The 21,261-nt window shown below is 36.1% G+C and overlaps 1 protein-coding gene and 1 pseudogene across 1 annotated transcript in view; one reads left to right on the top strand and one right to left on the bottom strand.

Moving 5' to 3' along the window:
* CCDC178 (coiled-coil domain containing 178) overlaps nt 1–18,422 on the bottom strand; it is a 375,512-nt gene extending 357,090 nt beyond the window's left edge. The window contains exons 1-3 of the mRNA XM_034996280.1: nt 18,386–18,422; nt 15,916–16,005; nt 8,209–8,348 (exon numbers count right to left, since the gene is read on the bottom strand). Coding sequence (XP_034852171.1) covers nt 8,209–8,348; nt 15,916–16,005; nt 18,386–18,422 — 267 coding nt within the window. The remainder of the gene's footprint in view (nt 1–8,208; nt 8,349–15,915; nt 16,006–18,385) is intronic.
* Nucleotides 17,857–17,969, top strand: LOC118004845 (annotated as a pseudogene).
* Nucleotides 18,423–21,261: the final 2,839 nt, after the last annotated feature.

Below are 21,261 nucleotides of genomic sequence, written 5' to 3'. Positions count from 1 at the left end.
GAAATACTAGACTGGCAACAGACCTATCCACAGAGACCTGGCAGGCCAAAAAAGACTGGCATGATATATTCAGAGCACTAAATGAGAAAAATATTCAGCCAAGAATACTATATCCAGCTAGGCTGTCATTGAAAATAGAAGGAGAGATAAAAAAGCTTCCAGGGCAAACAGAAACTAAAGGAATTTGCAAACACGAAACCAGCCCTACAAGAAATATTGAAAGGGGTCCTCTAAGCAAAGAGAGAGCCTAAAAGTAACATAGACCAGAAAGGAACAGAGACAATATACAGTAACAGTCACCTCATAGGCAATACAATGGCAGTAAATTCATATCTTTCAATAGTCACCCTGAATGTAAATGGGCTCAATTCCCCAACCAAAAGACACAGGGTATCAGATTAGATAAAATATAAGACCCATCGATATGCTGTCTGCAAGAGACTCATTTTAGACCCAAAGACACCTCCAGATTGAAAGTGAAGGGGTGAAAAACCATTTACCATGTTAATGGACACCAAAAGAAAGCTGGGGAGGCAATCCTTATATCAGACAAATTAGATTTTAAACCCAAGACTGTAATAAGAGATGAGGAAGGACACTATATCCTACTTAAAGGGTCTATCCAACAAGAAGATCTAACAATTGTAAATAATATCTATGCCCCTAACATGGGAGCAGCCAATTATATAAGCCAATTAATAACAAAATCAAAGAAACACATCGACAGAAATACAATAATAGTAGGGGACTTTAACACCCCCCTGACTGAAATGGACAGATCTAAGCAAAAGATCAACAAGGAAATAAAGACTTTAAATGACACACTGGAACAAATGGACTTCACAGATATATTCAGAACATTCCATCCCAAAGCAACAGAATACACATTCTTCTCTAGTTCCCATGGAACATTCTCCAGAATAGATCACATCCTAGGTCACAAATCAGGTCTCAACTGGTACCAAAAGACTGGGATCATTCCCTGCATATTTTTGGACCACAATGCTTTGAAACTAGAACTCAACCACAAGAGGAAAGTCAGAAAGAACTCAAATACATGGAGGCTAAAGAGCATCATACTAAAGAATGAATGGGTCAACCAGGAAATTAAAGAATTAAAAAAATTCATGGAAACAAATGAAAATGAAAACAGAACTGTTCAAAATCTTTGGGATGCAGCAAAGGCTGTCCTAAGAGGAAAGTATATAGTAATACAAGCCTTTCTCAAGAAACAAGAAAGGTCTCATGGGCGCCTGGGTGGCTCAGTCATTAAGCGGCTGCCTTCGGCTCAGGTCATGATCCCAGAGTCCTGGGATCGAGTCCCACATCGGGCTCTCTGCTCGGCGGGAAGCCTGCTTCTCCCTCTCCCACTCCCCCTGCTTGTGTTCCTGCTCTCGCTGTCTCTGTCTCTGTCAAATAAATAAATAAAATCTTTAAAAAAAAAAAAAAAAAGAAACAAGAAAGGTCACAAATACACAACATAACCCTACACCTAAAGGAGCTGAAGAAAGAACAGCAAATAAAGCCTAAACCCAGCAGGAGAAAAGAAATAGTAAAGATCAGAGCAGAAATCAATGAAATAGAAACCAAAAGAACAGTAGAACAGATCAATGAAACTAGGAGCTGGTTCTTTGAAAGAATTAATAAGATTGATAAACCCTTGGCCGGACTTACCAAAAAGAAAAATGACCCAAATAAATAAAATCATGAATGAAAGAGGAGAGATCAAAACCAACACCAAAGAAATACAAACAATTATAAGAACATATTATGGGCAACTATATGCCAACAAATTAGAAAATCTGGAAGAAATGGATGCATTCCTAGAGATGAATAAACTACCAAAACTGAACCAGGAAGAAATAGAAAACCTGAACAGACCTATAACCACTAAGGAAATTGAAGCAGTAATCAAAAATCTCCCAACAAACAAGAGCTCAGGGCCAGATGGCTTCCCAGGAGAATTCTACCAAACATTTAAAGAATTAATACCTATTCTTCTGAAAATGTTCTGAAAAATAGAAATGGAAGGAAAACTTCCAAACTCATTTTATGAGGCCAGGATTATCTTGATCCCAAAATAAGACAAAGACCCCATCAAAAAGGAGAATTACAGACCAATATCCCTGATGAACATGGATGTGAAAATCCTCACCAAAATACTAGCCAATAGGATCCAACAGTACATTAAAAGGATTATTCACCACGACCAAGTGGGATTTATTCCTGGGCTGCAAAGTTGGTTCAACATGTGCAAATCAATCAATGTGATACAATACATTAACAAAAGAAAGAACAAGAATCATATGATCCTCTCAATAGATGCAGAAAAAGCATTTGACAAAGTACAGCATCCTTTCCTGATCAAAACTCTTCAGAGTATAGGGTTAGAGGGCACATACCTCAATATCATAAAAGCCATCTATGAAAAACCCACAGCGAATATCATTCTCAATGGGGAAACACTGAGAGCTTTCCCCTTAAGGTCAAGAACACAGCAGGGATGTCCACTATCACCACTGCTATTCAACATAGTATTAGAAGTCCTAGCCACAGCAATCAGACAACAAAAAGAAATCAAAGGCATCCAAATTGGCAAAGAAGAAGTCAAACTCTCACTCTTTGCAGATGATAGGATACTTTATGTGGAAAACCCAAAAGACTCCACCCCAAAACTGCTAGAACTCATACAGGAATTCAGTAAAGTGGCAGGATATAAAATCAATCCACAGAAATCAGTAGCATTCCTATACACCAACAACAAGACAAAAAAGAGAAATTAAGGAGTCGATCCCATTTACAATTGCACCCAAAATCGTAAGATACCTAGGAATAAATATAACCAAAGAGGCAAAGAATCTGCACTCAGAAACTATAAAATACTCATGAAAGAAATTGAGGAAGACACAAAGAAATGGAAAAAACGTTCCATGCTCATGGATTGGAAGAACAAATATTGTGAAGATAGATGTCAATGCTACCTGGAATAATCTACACATTTAATGCAATCCCCATCAAAATACCATCCACTTTTTTCAAAGAAATGGAACAAATAATCCTAAAATTTGTATGGAACCAGAAAAGAGCCCGAATAGCCAGAGGAATGTTGAAAAAAAAAAAAAAGCAAAGCTGGCGGCATCACAATTCCATACTTCAAGCTCTATTACAAAGCTGTCATCATCAAGACAGTATGGTACTGGCACAAAAACAGACACATAGATCAATGGAACAGAATAGAGAGCCCAGAAATGGACCCTCAACTCTATGGTCAACTCATCTTTGACAAAGCAGGAAAGAATGTCCAATGGAACAAAGACAGTCTCTTCAACAAATGGTGTTGGGAAAATTGGACAGCCACATGCAGAAGAATGAAACGGGACCATTTCCTTACACCACACACAAAAATAGACTCAAAATGGTTGAAAGACCTCAATGTGAGACAGGAGTCCATCAAAATCCTAGAGGAGAACACAGGCAGCAACCTCTTCGACCTGAGCCGCAGCAACCTCTTTGACCTGAGCCACAGCAACTTCTTCCTAGAAACATCGCCAAAGGCAACGGAAGCAAGGGCAAAAATGAACTATTGGGACTTCATTGAGATAAAAAGCTTTTGCACAGCAAAAGAAACAGTCAACAAAACCAAAAGACAACCGACAGAATGGGAGAAGATATTTGCAAATGACATATCAGATAAAGGGCTAGTATCCAAAATCTATAAAGAACTTATCAAACTCAACTCAAAAGAACAAATGATCCAATCAAGAAATGGGCAGAAGACATGAACAGACATTTCTCCAAAGAAGACATCCAAATGGCCAGCAGACACATGAAAAAGTGCTCAACATCGCTCGGCATCAGGGAAATTCAAATCAAAACCTCAATGAGATACCACCACACACCAGTCAGAATGGCTAAAATCAACAAGTCAGGAAATGACAGATGTTGGCGAGGATGCAGAGAAAGGGGAACCCTCCCACACTGTTGGTGGGAATGCAAGCTGGTGCAGCCACTCTGGAAAACAGTATGGAGGTTCATGAAAAAGTTGAAAATAGTGCTACCCTATGACACAGCAATTGCACTACTGGGTACTGACCCCAAAGATGCAAATGTAGTGATCCAAAGGTGTATGTGCACCCCAAGGTTTATAGCAGCAATGTCCACAATAGCCAAACAATGGAAAGAGCCAAAATGGCCATCGACAGATGAATGGATAAAGAAGATGTGGTATATATTTATAGAGTGGAATATTATGAAGCCATCAAAAAACCCCGAAATCTTGCCATTTGCAACGATGTGGATGGAACTGGAGGGTATTATGCTAAACGAAATAAGTCAATCAGAGAAAGACATGTATCATATAATCTCATTGATATGAGGAATTCTTTTTTTTTTTTAAAGATTTTATTTATTTGATAGAGAGAGACACAGCGAGAGAGGGAACCACAAGCAGGGGAAGTGGGAGAGGGAGAAGCAGGCTTCCCACCGAGCAGGGAGCCCGATGCAGGGCTCGATCCCAGGACCCTGGGATCATGACCTGAGCCGAAGGCAGACGCTTAACGACTGAGCCACCCAGGTGCCCCTGATATGAGGAATTCTTAATCTCAGGAAACAAACTGAGGGTTGTTGGAGTGGTGGGGGGTGGGAGGGATGGGGTGGCTGGGTGATGGACACTGGGGAGGGTATGTGCTATGGTGAATGCTATGAATTGTGTAAGACTGTTGAATCACAGACCTGTACCTCTGAAACAAATAATACATTTATGTTAAAAAAAAAAAATAGTAGGAAGGGAAAAATGAAGGGGGGAATTGGAGGGGGAGATGAACCATGAGAGACTATGGACTCTGAGAAACAAACTGAGGGTTCTAGAGGGGAGGGGGATGGGTTAGCCTGGTGATGGGTATTAAAGAGGGCATGTATTGAATGGAGCACTGGGTGTTATATGCAAATAATGGTTCATGGAACTCTACATCAAAAACTAATGATGTAATGTATGGTGATTAATATAACATAATAAAATAAAATCAAAAAAAGAAAAAAGAAAAAAAATTTTCAATAAAGACTATGAATATAAAGTTGTCTAACCAGTACTACTAAAAGTTCATTTTTCCAAGTAATATTTTAAAGTTCTTTTCATTTTGGTAGGTTAGTCAGAGAAAAAAAAATATTCATCTTTAAATAAGATAGGTGGTACCATTTCATTCCCAAAATATTAATTCAAATATAATTAAATGTCTAATCAATAGTTGAATAGTTGTGGTGACCTAAACAAAAAATATAGCATAAGAAACAAATAAATACACTCTATAACTATACTCTTTTATCAGTTCAACACTAGCAAATCTAACTAGCAAATATGTAGTCAAAATAAAATAACATTTTTTTTAAATTTAGAAAGTAGAAAAAGCCTAAAATAAGTCCTGAATTTTTTTTAGAAAGTTATGAGCATTCATTTCACAATCTTTCAAATAATGTTTATGTGTATATTTACTTGTTAACACATCATTATCATTATTACAGTTTTTGTCTAGAAGTGTATTTATCTGACATTGTTATTTGTGTACTTCATGTTGTCAAAGTACTAACTAACATCCCATGTCAATGTGGGAATTAAGGCCTTCTCTTGCCCTTAAGGATTACAAAATAAAAACTGAAAGGGGATTTTGTGTCAGAAGGAACTCGATTCAAATTCTAACTCTAATGCTTACTACCTGTATGATGATGTATAAATTATTGGACATCCCTGAATATTAGAATTTTTACCAATAAAATAGGATTCCTGTGAGGTACAAAAACAGAAATATATATTTGGTAAGTGACTAGAAAATAGCAGATGTTTTTGTTTTTTTACTTTTTTTGAAAGATTTTTTATTTGAGAGGGAAAGAGAGAGATTGCAGGCGCAGGGGGTAGCGGCAGAGGCAGAGGGAGAGAGAGAATCTCAAGCAGACACTGCGCTGAGCATAGAGCCCAACATGGGGCTAGATCTCAGGACCCTGAGATCAGGACCTGAGGTGAAACCAAGTCAGATGCTTAACCAACTGCGCCACCCAGATGCCCCTAGAAAATCGTAGATGCTTGGTAAATGGTAGCTCTTTCCTGTATTGGGTGGATAGGTGTCTCAGATGTATCTAGAAAAGAAAGGTTCTGCTTCAGGTCCTCATTTTTTTCCCATTCAACAGACATTTATTGAGCACCTACTATGTATCAGGCTCTAAGCTAAGCACCAAAAGACAGCAAAAAGCAAGTCACTCTGATGCTGGTCTTTTTTTTTTTTTTTTAATTTTTTAAATTTATTTGAGAGAGCACACTCGTGCTAGTGATAGCACAAGCAGGGGGAGTGGGACAGGGAGAAGCAGGCTTCCCGCTGAGCAGGGAGCCTGATACAGGGCTCCATCCCAGGATGCTGGGATCATGACCTGAGCCGAAGGCAGATGTTTAACCGACTGAGCCACCCAGGTGCCCCAAGATCCTGGTCTTTATAAGGCCTTTTTATTTATTCAGCTGGCTCATTTTCATAACATATTTACATAAGAAATGCTCTTTTTTTCAGTTTTCCTGAAGATAAGCTATAAAATATCTGTTTACTTTGTGAATTATTTTATCTAAGGTAATCTTTTAGCTGGCCTATTATCCATAGTGTTTAACAGTTTATCAGCTGCTCAGAATCCCAAGTGGGATTGCATAAAAAACATGGGTTTTGATAACAGACAGTGGGTTCAAATCCCAATTCTGTCTTGTGATCTTGGACAAGTTTCTTAACTGTTTAAATTGTTATTTCTCCATCTATCAATTAGATAAAAGAATAACCATTTAAGGGGCACCTGGGTGGCTCAGTTGGTTAAACTTCTGCCTTCGGCTCAGGTCATGATCCCAGGGTCCTGGGATCGAGCCCTGCATCGGGCTCCCTGCTCAGCCAGGAGCCTGCTTCTCCCTCTCCCACTCCCCCTGCTTGTGGGTTCTCTCTCTCGGTGTCAAATGAATAAATAAAATCTTTAAGAAAAAAAAGAATAACCATTTAAAAATAGTTTTGAGCAATTATAATTATTAATATAGCTATTATACTATAGCTATTATAATCACAGCTATTGGAATTATTAAAACACCTGTAAATCTATTTTCATTATTTAAAAAAAGCCTAATCATTAATTAAAAAAACATGTGAAGTATACAGCATATCATATCAATAAAGATTAATTCTCTTCTATCTACTTAATAGTATTTCTCAAAGCCCAGGACACCATCAGACCTATGACACACAAAGCATTTTCTGTAAAGGTATGCTGATTTGGAGAAACAAAGAAGGAACAAAAATAAATATAATAAATACAAATAAATATAATACTAATATAAAATGATAATATTATAGAAATAACAATAGCTAATATATATTGAGTGCATATCATATGCTAGCATTTTGTCCAACACAATGTCATTACCTCCATTTTTATCTAAGGTCACAGATCATGTGGCTCTAAAGTCTGCAATTTTAAGGACTGAACTCTAATGCCTCTTGAAGGAGACATCACCCTACATCAAGCATCATGACTGCTCCATCAGAACTTTCTCAGAGCCAGATCCAATAACGGTGGTGAGGGAAGCGAAATAGCACAAACTCATCCTCCTGCTTGGGCAATCTAATTTTGCACTAATTGTTCAGAATAATCTTAATAAAAGGTATGAGAAGGTATTTATCATCCCTAAATCATCTGAAGATAACCGAAAGTTACAGTGATTTCAAGATTGAAGTCCCTTAAGAATAATAAAGGCAAACAGGTTAAAAAGAAAGAATCATTACATTCTCTTTCAACAGACCTATTAAGCATTTCTTTAGAACAAAATAACTCATTAAAAAGGGCACGCTGTCCTTCTACACACCAATTTACTCATCTAATCATCTAATCAGTTTAGTGTTCCTAAAAACAATGTAAATACTATTTAATTTACTAGTCAAGTGGCTTATGGAAATTACTACTTAGCATGATTGCTTCCGGATAAGGAACAAAGAGGTAGGGAAAAAATCTATTTAGTAAGGTCGTTTCACCTTTATGAAGTGAGACTATCAAAAACATGTCTAGATTCGTAAATTACACAACTGAGCAAAAATTCTATAAAATATTCCAATATCATTAAAAAAACTCCCTGAGCTCTATAAATAACAGCCCTTACAGTCTCTATAGAGTTTACAAAAATGTTAGCATTTTAAATCTTACCCGTTTCAAATGCTCTTGTATTTTAGATTCCAAATCTTCAATGTGTGAAATCATTTTGTTGACACATGGTGCTGGGATGTTTACTAAAGCACAGCTTTGACGTCGACATGGATAGCTAAAGTAAATGCCTTTATTCACCCCTTAAAAATAAAGCAGACAGAATTCGTTAATAGTTACATACAAAATAGTAAACTGTGATGTTCAGAATATACAAACAATATTCTGCTTCATTAATACTAATACTTTTTAAATTTCTTTAATAAACAAATTGATAAATATTTCAGAAAGTAATAGAATGATAATGATGGTATTAAAATTATATAATTATATAAAGTGTTCCATAACATCATGAACTAAACATTGAAAAAAAAAAAACTAAAGAAAAAAGGCAGAAAACCAGTTAATCCAATTGTTTCTAAGTAGTTCCTGGATCACTTAAAAAATGACTTTGAAATATATTTTAAATTCTCCCTTCAAAGAGAGTCCACATCTTCCAGTGTAAATATCCAACCACTCATGCATTGAAGAAGTTCTTCTTTAAATCCAGCATGAATTTCTCTTGCTAGGGAAAAAAAAAAAAAAAAAAAAGCAGGTCCCCTTCATTCTTATAATAACCTCATTTTCTACCTTCCATTTCTGAAAATTGGAGTCTCATGCAAAGAGTGATTGATGTTCCCACTATAGCATTCAAGTTGTACTCATCATAAAATCCACTCAGTCCGATGTGCCTCAGTGATTCTAATCCTGGCATGTCCTGAATCAACTGAAGGTTGCAGAAGCACAGCAAAGTTGTCCATGAAACTCCACCAAAGTGCTTACTTGCAGTCCTTTTGCCTCTAAGGACTCTATTGGGCTGGATTATAGCTGCAATCACTGATCTTAAATGCAAGACACAAAATAGGCTTGGTGCCTCAGTGAGAACAGTGTGGTGTCCTCATTTCAGTTGACCTTGAAGAACATAGAACTTACACTCTTGCCTGTGCTTTTTTGTTTCACTGCCAACCCAGAGACAGTAAATACCTTCATTTAAACAGCAATCTTTTAAATATATTTTTTTAAAAAGATTTTATGTATTTATTTGACAGAGAAAGAGAGACAGCGAGAGAGGGAACACAAGCAGGGGGAGTGGGAGAGAGAGAAGCAGGCTTCCCGCTGAGCAGGGAACCCAATGCAGGGCTCGATCCCAGGACCATGGGATCATGACCTGAGCCGAAGGCAGAAGCTTAACGACTGAGCCACCCAGGCGCCCCTAAATATCTTTTAAATAAAGTCTCATAATACCCTCCTCCAAAAGCACAATCTCTGCGAAAATAGTGTCTCCTTCACTTATAAACAAAAGCATTTACCCTCTCATATATTATATATACATATATATTTTAACATTTTTTAAAAACTAAAAATATGTGCCAATCATGGAACTATGCTAAATACTTTTGATTCCACATTTTATTTAATCCTCACAACAATCTTGTGAAATGGGATTATTACCTTGATTTCATAGATAAGGAACAAAGGCTTAGAGAAGTTAAGTTATATAATGTGTCCATTTCTACAGAGCTGGTAGGTGAGAAAGCTGTCTTGAACTATGTCTCCTTGGCTTTGGAGTATAAGCTATACTTTGAAGGTTGTTTTTATATTTTTAAAAAGATAGCAAAATAAAGAGAAGCAGTCCTAAAAATATATTTCAGGGCATCTCAAATACTTCATATTTTCATTTGTTTTTGAATTTTGATTGTTCCTTCAAGATATCAGTCCTGATATTCTAATGTATCTTAGTTTGCTCTATACTCAGCACATATATTTGCTATGAATATTTTGTGTGTTATATTCCATCTTTCCTCTTTAGTTCATATATAGATATGTATTTTCATCTCCATAATAGTCATAGGACTAAAGAACAAGCTGGTGAAAATTACATATTGATCTCCTATCCAAATATCTTGATAAGGGCACATTGCCCTTCCCTCTAGAAATAAGAAAGTTTTAAAACACATTTAACAACCAGGCAGTTGTCCTTATACTCAAAACACTTGTTTGCTTCATTAAATGTGGAGAAAAAAGGATAGTAATGACTCATTTAACATTTTTCGGCACGTACTACTCTAAACCTATTATGTGAATACTAATTAATTTTCATAGCACCCCATGGTTTAGGATTAACATTTTACATATGGTAACATGGAGAAAATGAAATACTATGAAGTTAAAATTTGCACTAAAAGTCTGTAAAAGACATGACATCATAAGTAGCACAACCCAGAACCAGAATTCAGGAGTTATTATCACTGTTTTTATTCTAATACAGACGTAGTCTAAGTTAAAACTTTCCTGTTTCTTTTTAATTCTACCCAGCTTAAAGAGACACCCTAGATCACTAAACTAGATGTCCAGGTTCATTCACTTTTTGACTGGAGTGATAACTAACTATGCTTAAGTTAAAACTACTCAGTCTCTAGGGGCGCCTGGGTGGTTCAGATGGTTGTGTCTGCCTTCGGCTCAGGTCATGATCTCAGGGTCTTGGGATCGAGCCCTGCGTCAGGCTCCCTACTCAGTGGGAAGCCAGCTTCTCTCTCTCCCTCTACTACTCCTCCCTGCTTGTACTCTCTCACTCTCTCTGTCGAATAAATAAATAAAATCTTTAAAAAAAAAAACAAAACTACTCAATCTCCAATCTCAGGTTTCTCACTTAATAAATGAATGGGTTGGTGGGGTGTTATATAAAATCCTTTTTACCTAAAATTTCATGATACAACTAATTAATGATTTTAGTCAAGCATATTGACAGAACTTCTCCTCGTGAAGTCTGTGCACAAATTGTCAGGGTGAATCTATTTTCTTTTAAAGATTTATCTAAATTTTTTTTTGGCGGGGGGACGAGTGAGGGAGAGGGAAAGAGATAATCCTCAAGGAGACATCCCAGTGAGTTTGGAGACAGACACAGGGCTCTAATCCCAGGACCTTGAGATCTGGACATGAGCTGAAATCAAGAGTCAGACACTTAACTGACTGAGCCACCCAGGTGCCCCTCAGGGTGAGTCTTTAAAGACGTAAGCTCAAGCAAGACTTTCATCCTCTCTAAACATCTGGCCAACTTTAACTTCCTTGCTCAGAATCAATGCCTAAGAGGTAAGTGAGATCTTCCTGGATCTAGGCTACACTTGTGGTTTGTTGAGGCTCTGCAACATGAAACTTCCATTTGAGGAAAAATATGGACTGGCTGATTATGTGGGCAAATGAAATAAAAATACTATGTTCATAAACTGCCAACTCTCCTTGCTCTGTGAATGTGATCCTTATGTAATTTATTCACCCAGTCCATCCTTCCTTCTCTCCTGCTTTTAATATGTAGTTCCTTTATGTCCATCACCCCAGTTATTGTATCATCCCTTTATCTGAACTCAGTACTCAGGAGAAAACTTCTCCCAACACAGATTTGTTTTTCACATTCTGTTATTCTTTTTAACATCCTGATTTTCTTTCCAAAATGTAGAAAAAGTCAATACTCTCAAGTTTAGAAATAATTTCTACTCTTTGCAAAGCCTGTTTGATGAACAGGAAGTACCTTTAATTTTTTTTTTTTTTTACAGAAACAAATCTCCCTTTAGTTTTTGTTACCCACTGGGGGCATCGGGGGGCAGGGGGTGACCTTTCCATGATATTAGAGTTACTTTCTTTTCATTGAACCTTACAAGGTTGAAGACACTTATCACTGAATACATAAAATAATATGCACAGACTCGAGTCGGGGATGACTAAAGACTGCATCTACTCTAACCACTACATAAATGGCTCTGTTCAGTGTTCCCTTATCTCCATTCCCTTCAGTCTTTTCAAAATCTGCAATTTCAATGTATTTAGTTTTGCTTCCCTTAAGTAATCACAGGTCTTCCTATTACTGTGTCTCACAACTTCCTACAGCTATTATCTTATAGTAAATTTTGCTTTGACTAACAATTCTTTTCAAATGAGCAATCTATACCAGCAGCCACAATAGTCTCATATTCTGATCTCTTCTTCAAACTGAAATTTCTATGCAACTTACATGAATTCTTGAATCTTTCAGACATTTGGCTACACCTAGCCATAGCATTTTCTATCCCTTTATTAGTATTCAGTGTGTCACATTTATCTGTTTCCCCATCCATCTTCCCCATGAAGTTCTACATTCTTTATGGAGAGAAACTATGTTTAGTGCCTTAAAAAACTGTTGAATAAATGAATGAATGAATAAATCCCTCTTTTTTTAATTTTACCATGCTGTAAACTGGCTTCTGTTCTCTCAACTTTATGAAATCTTCATTCACAAACCCCATTAATCAGTATTTCTACTACCATCTGTGAAGGAGTAACTGATAAAGATTCAGTCTCCCAAGTCTGGAAAAAATATGTGAGACAACTGTTTTCAGACATTAGAAAATAGGAATGCCCACTTTTGATTCCTGAGAAAGGAAAATTCATAAGGTTGAGCCCCATAATCACCATGCTCTCTGCCAAGGGACAATTTTTCAACTAAAATATAGAGATCTGGGGTAAGAAAAGAGCATGGAAATCCTGCTGAGATAAAGGGCAAAGACTAGTACCATGGGTAATGGAGACAGAATCTTCAGGGCAGGGAACTGAAAAGGACATAGCCGTGCAGAGAAGGACCCCCAGAAATCCATGTGAGAGTGCTCTCTGCATCTGTAGATAAGGGCTAGACTGTACGTGTACGCAGAGCAAAATTACCTGAAGGTTAATAGAGAATAAATGCTATGGGATTGAGAAAGGAACAAAAACACTAGAGGTTGAGTGGTGTTGGTAAAAGCGTATTGGTGAGGGATGAGGAGAAAACCTTAGAAGTCCAGTACTGACAGAATGTAGAGATTTCATCAATGCCTCAGAACACTCTCTTGTGTTACAGCTTAGGAAGAAGGACTGTACATTAGAGAAGAGCCTCCTCTATGCCCACCCAAAAAAGTTTAAAATCAAGCTATAATATAATATGTGGAGGAGACAGAATTTAGCCAAATTAGAGGGGATTGGTAAATTCCTTTTTTTTGTGTGTGTGTGAATGTGTGTGTAGACACACACATATATATCTTCACTTTTGCATAAAACCAAGCATATACTACTTTTAAGTTGATCAAATGACTGACTGAGCTGTCTGCTAGAAAAGGAATCAATTTCCTTCAGAGACAGATAACAGAATCCAGAGTCCTCACAATGTACTACACAAATATCCAGTATTAAATCATACAAAGAAACAGGAAAGTGTGTCTTAAAAGTCTAGAAAAAAATCAGTAGAAACCGAAACCAAGTTGGCCCAGAAGCTATCTATATACAGCAAAGATTTTAAAGTAGCTATTATAAATATGTTCAAAAAAGTAAAAAAAAAAGTATGTTCAAGTAATTAAAGGAAAATATGGCCTTAATAAGTGAACATATAAGAAGATTAGTATAAAAATGAAAACTATGAAAATGAACCAAATGGAAATTCCAGAACTGCAAATATGAAAATTTAAATTAACAAATATATTGGTTGGCCTTGACAACAAATGGACAGGGTAAAGGCTCAGTGAATGTGTAGATGAAATGACAGAGATCATCCAATCTAAAGAACAGAAAGAAAATGAAAAAAGAACAGATCCTCAAAAAACTGTGTGACAAAAATCAAATAATCTAACATGTGTAAGGTTAAGGTTCTTCAAAAACAAGAAATTTGGGGTGAAAAATATTTGTAGAAATAATGGCCACATTATTTCACAATTTGATGAAAAAACACTTACATATCTAAGAAGCTCAGCAAATCCCAAACAATTAAAATATCAAGAGAACTAACTACATCTGGGAATATCACAGTCAAATTACTGAAAAACAATAATAAAAAGGAATTCTTTAAAGTAGCCAGAGAACAAAAGGGAACATAACGTAATGGGAACATGGGCATGAATAACTGCTACATTTCTCATCAGAAAAAAAATGCAAGCCAGAATGTAATAGAAAAGTATCTTTAAAGTACAGGCAGGCAGGAAGGCAGAAAGGAAAGAAGGAAGGAATGGAGGGAGAAGAAACATAAAAGAAAAAATAATAAATTAGACTTCATCAAAGACAAAACATTCAACTCCTCAAACAGATATTTAAATGAATGAAAAGACAAGCAAGAGAATGGGAAGAAATATGATTGGAAAGTTAGAACATGATTGGAGAATTGGAACTTTTAGTCCCATTCCAGACCTCCAGGGAAGGGAGAGGGGCTGGAGCGTTGAATCAATTGCCAATGTCCAATGATTTAATCAATCATGCCTATATAAAGACGACTCCACAAAAACCCAAAAGGACAGGGTTTGGAGAGCTTCCAGGTTGGTGAACAGGTGCAGATTTGCGGAGAGTGCAAACTCAAAGAGGGCGTGGAAGATCTGTACCCTTTCCACTACTTTACTCTATACATTTCTTCCATCTAGCTGTTCCCAAGTTATATCCTTTTTAAATAAACCAGTAATCTAGTAAGTAAAAATGTTTTTCTGAGTTCTGGGAGCCATTCTAGCAAACCCAAGGAGGGGGTTTCACTGGAACCTCTAGTAGTTGGTCAGAAGCACAGGTGATAACCTGTACCTTTGACTGGCCTCTGCAGTGCGGGGAGGGGAAGCCTTGAAGCACTAAACCCTTAACTTGTGGGACCTAACTCTATTTCCGGGTAGACAGTGCCAGAACTGAGCTGAATTGTAGGACCCTTGATCATGTCCAAGAATTGCTTGGTAGTGGGGAGACCCCATGCTTATACACTGGAATTGGGTACAGAAACTTTTAATTACCTTGTGCCATCTCTGCTATTACTCTATATAGCCATTCTTTTCTGTTGTGTTGTACTAATTGTTTACAGTTATATTTTATCTGGCCTGCAAGATTATACACTCCATATAAGGATCATGTCTTAAATAACTCTATATCCTACTAGCACATGTATATTCCAGTGTCTTGAATTAACTGTTTCATAAACCAATCATTGGATATTTTAAAAAGTTTGTCCCAAACTATGGCAATAAACCCTAAGCCAGGAGATTAAAATTCTAATAAACATTTCTAGAGAGAGAGAAGATAAAGATATCAGAGAGAAATAGGTAAAGAATCAGAATGTCACCTTATCCCAATTTTATCCTGTCAAACTGAAAATCTCCAGAGCAGAAGTTTACCAAAATCAAGATTAGAATTTTTTGATTAATATAGAGTTCTTCAACAAAATAAACTGAAAATAAATAAGCATAAGCCCCTATACATGAAATCTATGCCTTTTGTCATCTCTTTCTACCTCTTTCCACATACAGTATCAGAAACACTTGCAAGAGCTAATGTTTTATAGATTCTTAATTCTGGATTTCACACCATAAAAATATTAGTCCTGCTTCTTTTTTCTTCTAAGAAACATATCCTCAATGAACTGGAAAGGATCTAGCACCTGCTAGTCTTGGCATAAGCAATAAAGAAAATGTTTATTTTAAAAATTCAACATTTCTGAAATTATAAAAAATTCTTACAGCTTAAATATAATTAATATACTATTAATAAAATAGATAATATTGTACTTTTAATATTATATATCATTACTATGTTAACTATTAGTGACATTTATGATTCATTTCTTAATAAGAATATAATATGGACATCACAAACTAATGCTAAATGTAAATATAGTTTACAAAGGTAACTATGTAACTTACATTCAGTCCTTACCTTCAGTATTTGTCATTTTATTTTCATGAAAAATCTCAATGCCTTCCTTAGGGGCACCAAACAGAACCAAAGCTTGTGATACGGCATTGTCTTTTAAAAAGAAAACAAAAATTACAATGAGCAGTTAATATAAATTTTTTAAATAAGCAAAATAATATGTAAAACTATGTTGTAAAAGTATTGCCCTTGCAAAAGCAACTATAATTCAAATATTAACCAAAACCCACAGTAGAATATATTTAGATGTTTTCTCTGGTCCTTCAGTTGGGTTAACTCTCAAAAGAAGGTATTCAAAATAGCATTCATCTATTAAAAGCAAACATCGAGAGACTGTCCAGAGTGACATCGCCAAAACAATGGAGTAGGAGACTCTAGCCTCCATCCTACAATGAAGTTCAATAGTTAGATGGCTATGAACAAACAAAAATAGTTCTCAGAGAGCTCAGGAATCCATTCAACAAACTTCAGCAACACAGTGGAACAAAAAAGCCTGTGAATAACCTCACAAAAAGGGAAGGAAGACAGTTTCATTTTGACTGCATCATCCAATTCACCAGGCCAACATTGCTCAGCACCAAGAGGGAATACTCCAGCTTGAAATAGTTCCCCACACTGGGAAAGGGAGAACAGCGTGAGAGAACAGCTTCCACGCCCTTTTAGGGCACTGCACAAACGACCTGTTCTAGTTTAATCTTACTCAGAGACAGGCAAAGGCAAGACTTATGGAAATGGCTTCAAACAAGGAAGAAGGGCAGAGGCTACTAATATAGTCATACAAAGAAAGTGATCACAATTCCCAGGGGCCTGCTCTGCAGAGGACCCCATGAGCTTTGCCAGCAAAGTTTTCCTTCTAAAATGAAAGAGAGAGAAAGTGTTTCCCAGACAAGCACGAAGTGAGGGAGTTCATCACCACCAGATCTGCCTTACAAGATATGCTGAAAGGAGCTCTTCAAGCAGAAATGAAAAGACTTTAATTAATAACATTTGAAAGAATAAAACACATCAGTAAAAATAAGTATATGTCAATTTCAGAATACTCCAATACTATAATATAGTGATGTGCTAATCGCTTAACTCTAGTATATAGATTAAAGAAACATGAAAAATAGCTATAGCTGCAATAACTTACTAATGGATACACAATATAAAAAGATGTAAATTGTGACATCAGAAACACAAAAAGGAAAGCATAAAAGGGTAGAGTTTTTGTATATGATTGAAGTTGTTAATCAGCTTAAAGTATACTATTATAACTATAAAATGTTTTGTGTAAGCCTTAAGGTAACTACAAAGCAAAACCTATAGTAGATACACAAGAGAAGAAGAAGGGAATCAGAGTATACCACTATGGGAAATCATCAATTCATAAAGAAAGACAGGAAGAGAGGAAGAAATGAACAAAAGAAATATAAAACAGACAGCAAATAATCAACAAGATGGCATTACTAAGTCCTTACCTACTGATAATAATTTTATTTATTTTTCCAATAATCATTTTAAATATAAATAAAATTCTCCAAACAAATGGCATAGAGTGGCTGAATGGATTTTTTTCTTTTTTTTTTTTTTAAAGATTTATTTATTCATTTGAGAGAGCGAGAATGAGAGAGAGCAAGCACATGAGAGGGGGGAGGGTCAGAGGGAGAAGCAGACTCCCTGCCGAGCAGGGAGCCCGATGCGGGACTCGATCCCGGGACTCCCGGATCATGACCTGAGCCGAAGGCAGTCGCTTAACCAACTGAGCCACCCAGGCGCCCAGCTGAATGGATTTTTTAAAAAAAGACCCAACTATATGCTACTAAAAACTCATTTCAGCTTTAAAGACACATAAGGCTCAAAGTGAAGGGATGGAAAAATATATTCCATGCAAATGGAAAGAGAGATTAGAGGTACCTATATTTCTATCAGACAAAACAATCCCATGTATAATAGCATGAAAAAGTGCTTGCTTCCACAGCACATATACTAAAATTGCAACAATACAGAGAAAATTAGCATTGCCCCTGCATAAGGACGACACACAAATACAATAGCATGAAAAGCATAAAATACTTAGGATAAATTTAACCAAGACAGTGAAAGATTTATACATCAAAAACTATAAGACATTGATGAAAGAAACTGAAGAACACAAATAGATGGAGAGATATCCTGTGCTCGTGGATAAGCAGAGTAAATTTTGTTAAAATGTCCATTCAATCAAACCCTATCAAAATCCAATGGCATTTCCCACAGAAACAGACAAAAAATTCTAAAATTCTTATGGATCCACAAAAGATCCTGCAGAGCCAAAGCAACCATGAGAAAAAAAGAAAAAAGCTGGAGGCATCACACTTCACTATTTCAAACTATATTACAAAGCTATAATAATCAAGAAAGTATGGTACTGGCATAAAAACATAATGCAAAAATCAGGAGAACAGAATAGAGAGCCCAGAAAAAAACACATGCATATATGATGAACCAATACTTGACAAAGGAGACGGGACAGCTCTTCCATAAATCATGCTGGGCACCACCCAAGTCCCAAATTCCTTGTGATCCTTGCTTTAAATTCTCTATCAGGCATTATTTATATCTGTTTTGCTTAGATCTCTGGCTGGGGTCTTGTCCTGTTCCTTCATTTGGGATAAATTTCTCTATCTCCTCATTTTGTCTCCCTCTCTTGTATCTATTTCAGTATTTTAAGAAAGTCAGCTATGTTATCTGCTCTTGAAAGTATTGACTTTATGAAGAGGAGGTCCTGGAATGCCCTGCGGTGCAATGTCCCCTGTTTACCAGAACCTGGCACTTCAGGAGAGTATCCTATGTATGTGCTTATTCCCTGCTATTGTGTCTGAGTCACTTCTCCTTTCAGTGCACTTGTCTACACTGACTCTCTGCCTGCTGTGGGCTGTCCTTGCTCACTCTGGTGTTAGTGGAACCTAGGCAGGCCAGCTCTGAGGGGGGCAATGATCATAAGGATACTGGACTTGAGAAAAGAGTAGAAGACATCAATGAGACTCTCGACACAGAGATAAGGAATAACATAGACAAGAAAAAGGGCTCAATAAATGAAAAAAAAAATACTTGATGAAATGAATAGCAGGATGGCAGAAGCAGAGGAACGAATTACAACACAGAGTAATGGAAAGTAATCAAGCTGAAAAAAAGAGAGACAAAAGAATTACACAAAATGAAAATAGATTTAGGAAACACAGTGACCCCACTAAACATAATTAATAACTTTTATATTATAGGAGTCCCAGAAGAAGAGAGAGAAAGGGGGCAGAAATTTATTTATAGTTTATAATAGCTGAAAACATCCCTAATCTGGAAAGTAAACAGATATCCAGATCCAGGAGGCACAGAGAACTCTCATCAAAATCAATAAAAGCAGATTCACACCAAGACATAATGTAATTAAACTTGCAAAATATAGTGATACAGAAAAAAATCTTAAGAGCAGCAACACAAAAGAAGTTATTAACTTACAAGAGAAAACCCATAAGGCTAGCAGGAGACATTTCAACAGAAAATTTACAAGCCAGAAGGGAGTGATATGATATATTCAAAGTGCTGAATAGGAAAAATCTGCAGCCAAGAATGCTCTATCCAGCAAGGCATCATTCAGAATAGAAGGAGAGATAGAGTTTCCCAAACAAAAACTAAAGGGGTTTGTGACCACTAAACCAGCCCTGCAAGATATATTAAAGGGGACTCTTTTAGTGGAAAAGAGAGACCAAAAGTGACACTATAAAGAAGGAAACACAAAAGCAGTGAAAACGAAAAATTTCTGTAAAAAATCAGTCAAGGAGCTCACAAAGAAAAGGATATAAAATATGACACCATATACCTAAAACATGGGGAGCAGAGTAGTAAAGAATGGGTTCAAACTTAAGCGATCATCAACTTGATATAGACTGCTATATGCAGAGGAGATTATATAGAACCCTAATGGTAACCATATATCAAGAACCAGTAGTAAAGAGGGAAAAAATAAAGAGAAAGAAATTGAAATAGTTCACTAAAGAAAAACAACAAAACATGAAAGAGAAAAAGACAAGAAAGGTACAGAGAAAATCTTCAAAAACAACCACAAGTAATAAAATGCCAATAAATACATATCTATCAATAATTACTTTAAATATAAATGGACTAAACACTCCAATCAAAAGACATAAGGTGAAGAATGGGGGAAAAAAATAAGACCTATCTATATGCTGCCTATAAGAGACTCATTTTAGATCCAAATATCTGAAGATTGAAAGTGAGGGGATGGAGAAACATCTATCATGCAAATGGATGTCAAAACAAAGTTGGAGTAGCAATCCTTATTTCACCAAAATAGACTTTAAAACAAATACTGTAACAAGAGACAAAGAAGGATACTATATAATAATCCAATAAGAAGATATAACAATTGTAAATATGTACCCAACATAGGAGCACCCAAATACATAAAACAGTTAATAACAAATATAAAGGAACTAATTGATAATAATATAATAGTAGGGTACATTAACACCCCACTTACATCAATGGACAGATCATCTAACAGAAAATCAACAAGAAAACAATGGCTTTGAAAGACACACTGGAACAGATGGGTTTAACAGATATATTCAGGACATTCCATCCTAAAACAGCAAAATACACATTCTTTTCAAGTGCACATGAATATTCTCCAGAATAGATGACATAATAGCCCACAAAACCAGTCCCAACAAAATCAAGAAGACAAGTCAATACCATGCATCTTTTCTGACCACAAGGCCATAGAATCTAAAGTCAATTACAAGAAAAAACCTGAAAAGAACACAAATGCATGGAGGTTACGTAACATGCCACTAAACAATGAATACTTCAACCAGGAAATAAAAACAGAAATAAAAAAGTACATGGAAACATATGAAAATGAAAACACAATGGCCCAAAACCTTTGAGATGCAACAAAAGCGGTTCTAAGAGGGAAGTTAATTGCAATGAAGTTAATTGCTATGTCAAGAAGTGAGAAAAAAAAAAAATCAAATAAACAACCTAAACTTACAAGCTAGTGAAAGAACAACAAACAAAACATAAAATCAGCAAAAGGAAGGAAATAATAAACAGTAGAGAGAAAAATGATATAGAAACTAAAAAGACAATAGAGCAAATCAATGAAACCAGGAGATGGTTCTTTGAAAAAACTAATAAAATTGATGAACTTCTAGCCAGACTTGTCAAAAAGAAAAGAGAAAGGACACAAAGTCACAAATGAGAGAGGAGAAATAACCAACACCACAGAAATACAAAAAATTATAAGAAAACATTATAAAAATCTAAATACCAACCAACTGGGTAGCTTAGAAGATATAAATTCCCAGA

The sequence above is a fragment of the Mirounga leonina genome, unplaced genomic scaffold (genome assembly GCF_011800145.1).
Source record: "Mirounga leonina isolate KUSES-001 unplaced genomic scaffold, KU_Mleo_1.0 Mir_93, whole genome shotgun sequence".
In the NCBI taxonomy this organism is placed as follows: domain Eukaryota; kingdom Metazoa; phylum Chordata; class Mammalia; order Carnivora; family Phocidae; genus Mirounga; species Mirounga leonina.
Note: the sequence above shows the minus strand (reverse complement) of the source record. Positions and strands in the feature narration are given on the sequence as shown.